At 36.2% G+C, this 3772-nt stretch overlaps 1 protein-coding gene across 1 annotated transcript; it reads right to left on the reverse strand.

The window, feature by feature from the left end:
• Window positions 1-1580: 1580 nt before the first annotated feature.
• LOC129579733 (uncharacterized) lies at window positions 1581-3766 on the reverse strand. The gene is made up of 2 exons (XM_055469900.1): window positions 3750-3766; window positions 1581-3661 (listed from the first exon to the last, which is right to left on the reverse strand). Exon 2 carries the CDS (start codon window positions 3470-3472, stop codon window positions 1652-1654), a length of 1821 nt encoding a protein of 606 aa, XP_055325875.1. The 5' UTR covers window positions 3473-3661; window positions 3750-3766; the 3' UTR covers window positions 1581-1651.
• Between the last annotated feature and the right edge of the window lie 6 nt (window positions 3767-3772).

Consider the following 3772-nt stretch of genomic DNA (forward strand, 5'->3'; position numbering starts at 1 on the left):
CCATTTGCTAACTGAAGATAGAACGTGTGTGTGATTTCAGGCTATTGTGAAATTCAAATACACTTCCAATAGCATAGCAATTGAATTTCACAATTGGTTAAAATCATCAAATTTCTGGATGTTTATGTGTTCATCATATTTTTTACCGATTTTAAAAGACATTTTTGCTAAATTTTGTCTAAAAATGTGTATAAAATTGGACAAACATGAATCACTCCACCAAAACTATGAAGCTAAATTGTGTACGGTTTTAAACTCATCCAGTAAATTATTTACACTAATTTTAATCCAAGTTCTTGATAATCGTGTTTTTGGTAAAATCCAATCACCAGCACTTACCTCTATACAAATGAGGGCAACAACTAATAAAAAATTAGTTGAATTTGGTACAAAATGGAAAAAAAATCGCGGACAAACAATTTATGTCGCGAAGTTCGTTTTGTTTTGTTTTGGTTCGATTTGACAACTAAACCTCCACGCGTATGAGCTCATATGACAGCGTTTATATCAATACGTTAACGTAAGCCAATGCGGCAGTCGTCTCCTATACTTGTATATGTACTGCAGTCGCTAGTTGAAATGCCCGGTGTTTAGATAATGTAAGATAATGACCTTCATAGCTCTTATCAATTATCACTGTTATCTCCTTACTGATGATAGATAAGTGACGACTGTCTGCGGCAAAATTGTAGGTTCCAACGAGATCTAAGACTTTGCTGAACAAAGTTCTGTTCCATCGCATATATGGTACGAGTTATGGGAGAAAAACCGAAAAAACGCAAAAAAATTCGTATAAATGTATAGAAAAATATAAATTTTTCCCACTGCACATTCAGAGATGATTTGAGCCACAGTGAAGGGTTTTATCAAAAACTGATGTTCGGAAGGTGTAGCTAATTTTTGACGAGGAATCCAAAAATGCAATTGATTTGGGGTTGAGGAGGGAGGTTTACCCACTTTAAGGTGGTCTTTGTACTTTTTTCACTTTTTGACCTCTACCCTTTAAACTGGGTTAACATGGGAGGCCAACACTATGTGCCAATGAAATCTACGGGACCAGACGCAACTTCCGTGGGATACTATGGCGAACTCGTGTTAGGTGTATACTCTAAATTCGCCTTCGAATGTGGTTCCATCCCCAACACTTTCGATGCATTTTTTCTCCCCTTGAAACTCAATTGGGCAAATAGGTTATATCCGTAGCATGAGCAATCTGTGCCAATTTTCATAGGGCGCCTCCACTCGCATTAAATTTGTATTATGAATGTTAAGGTGCGTGCAGCGCCCTTCAGTGTAAAATAATACAAGTGGAGATGGCACGCGGGGTTTACTTGTACTTTCACAAATATACAAAATTATTTGTCCTGAACGATTAATATTTCTAATCTGTGGAAGTGATGACAGCATGACATTGTGAGCATGGAATAATAGAAGAAAAAAAGACTGAGAAAAAAGTTGCTTCCCTATTATCGTCATTTCGAATTATAACCAGTAAGAATAACGTAAGATCAAGCCATGATTCAAAGATCATCAGTTTTTTTGTCAAACCCTTGATAAACATACAAATAAAACAAGAATTATCGTTTTGCATTGTGCAGAGTACATAAGTGAATTTATTCGGTCAAAAATATTCAAAATTCATAACAAACGATTAACAATCAATCACAACTTCAGTACCAGAGTTTTTGAATAAATCTTTAGCATATTCTACTTGTGAGTCATCAAAAGGTTTGAACTTGATCATCTGTAAATTTTTAAATAAAATTCTTCCCTTTTTGTAATGTCCGGTATAGAGCTTAGCCACAGTTCTAATTTCTAATATTTCTAAATTTGGACATTTTTCTGATAGATCACTCAAATCACAATGGAATAAGTTCTCTTCACCATAGCCGTAAAAGACAAAGTGTCTCACTTGGGGTAAAATAAAGGTGTGCGGATCAATTCGATTTCGTGTATGGAAACATAGCTTTGTGAGAAGTTTGCAATATGTTTCGATTTCTTTCAGTAGGCCTTGAGGGCTGTAATCCAAATATCTGATATTTTGAACCTCCAAATATCTGATATTTTTTCCAAACATCCGCAATCCATTGTAATTCATGCCAAATTCGTCTGTCAAAACAAATTTCTCTCGGTCAATGGAACGTTGTTTCGGACGTTTCTTGGAGGATTGTTTACAACGTTGGTAAATGTAACCGTGAACCAGTTGTTTACACTCTCTACTAGCCATAGAGAAGGAGTAAAGGCCATCCAAGTCCAAATAATTGAAAATCAAATTGAGCGGCTGTTTATGTTTACCGGTGGATCCTTCCGGAATTGTGGCCAAATCCAACAATCGCAAATCGGAGCGACTGTGAATTGGATCGTAGCCAACCCAATGTAATAGCTTATTCCTCCAAATGATTTGTTCTTTTGTTATGATCCCAATGAATTCATCGTTTTCCGTCAACTCCAATGTAATATGTTGATTTTTGATGGCCTTGATAAATTCTTCATGAAAATGTGAATTTTTCCTGTACATTGACTCATCATCATTGTTGGCTGAAGATCTTCCAGAGTCGATCACAATTTTCTCCAAATGTGTACATTTACTTAAGATCGATAGAATGTGAGCGTTTGTCCTATGAATTATACGTGAAATAGACAAACATCGTAAATTCGGCAAATTTTCAATAATAACCTCGAGCTGTTTTTGATCACAATAATAAGACGCAGAAAGGGTTTCAATTTGGTCAAACGAGCCAACTGCATCGATCAATCCCTTATTGAAACGCCCATGGTAGTTAAATAGCTCTAAGTGTTTGATACTTTTATAGTCGGAACTAACACGTTCCAACAAACCACTTTTAAAATCTTCCATGTATATCATTCCAAGTGAATAGGTGGGAATTTGGACAATCACAAATGACATATGTCCGACAATTGAAAAATCTATTCCAAATGCGTAAGTATCTAATATATCCAGGTCTTTCAAATGTTTTAAATGTGTGCAAACGAGTGCCATCATGTTTGACAAAGTGAATTGTTGATCACAAAATGTGAGAACCAATCGTCCTATTTGTGGATTATGCAAAAGCACTTGCTCCAGGGATAGTTTGGATATATGCGAAAAATCAACCAGCTCTAATGACTTTAAATTACGGTAATCAGGTAATTGAATCTGATGTTTCCACCCACAGGATCCATTGCGAAGCGTCAAATGTGTGATATTTGTATGTCGCGACAAAAAATCATCGACATTTTTAAAGTAACATTTCTTAAAGCACAATTTTTCCAGATTCGGCGTGTGTTTATCCAATAGTTGAATTAGCCAATGGTTGTCATCGATGTTTTGGAAGCCGTTCGCTTCAATTGCTCTTATGCTGTCACCAAAGAGATTGAATAGCTCAAAATAAATGTTTCGGTGTCGTTCGCTCTCTCCTTCGATCAGGAAATATTGGTCAGCATATCTTTTTGCAAACACTTCCCGTACCATCGGCTCAAATCGTGCGTCGACTGTGGTCAATCTCAACAAACCAGCATCATGCTTTCTCCTAATCAATTTCTGAATTGTTTCAGCCGGAAAATACTCGAAATTGTCTGCTGTTAAGACTAATCCTTCGGTGTAATGACGTAGGTCGTTTGAGTTTGAATCAGATTCAGAACTCTTCTCGCTCGGTTCAGTCTAAAAAAAGGCGGAAAAAACATTATCTAATGATGAATTTTTTTGTAAGAAACTAATAGCAAATATCAAATGCCATGACATATCTTACTTCTTTGTGTGACGCCATTGGGA

Source organism: Sitodiplosis mosellana, unplaced genomic scaffold (genome assembly GCF_009176505.1).
Source record: "Sitodiplosis mosellana isolate CC-2019 unplaced genomic scaffold, AAFC_SMos_1.0 Smas_scaffold_6478, whole genome shotgun sequence".
NCBI lineage: Eukaryota > Metazoa > Arthropoda > Insecta > Diptera > Cecidomyiidae > Sitodiplosis > Sitodiplosis mosellana.

Bases quoted from the DNA above. Each gene is read 5' to 3' on its own strand.
- LOC129579733 (XM_055469900.1), bottom strand. From the start codon at position 3,472: ATGGTACGGGAAGTGTTTGCAAAAAGATATGCTGACCAATATTTCCTG.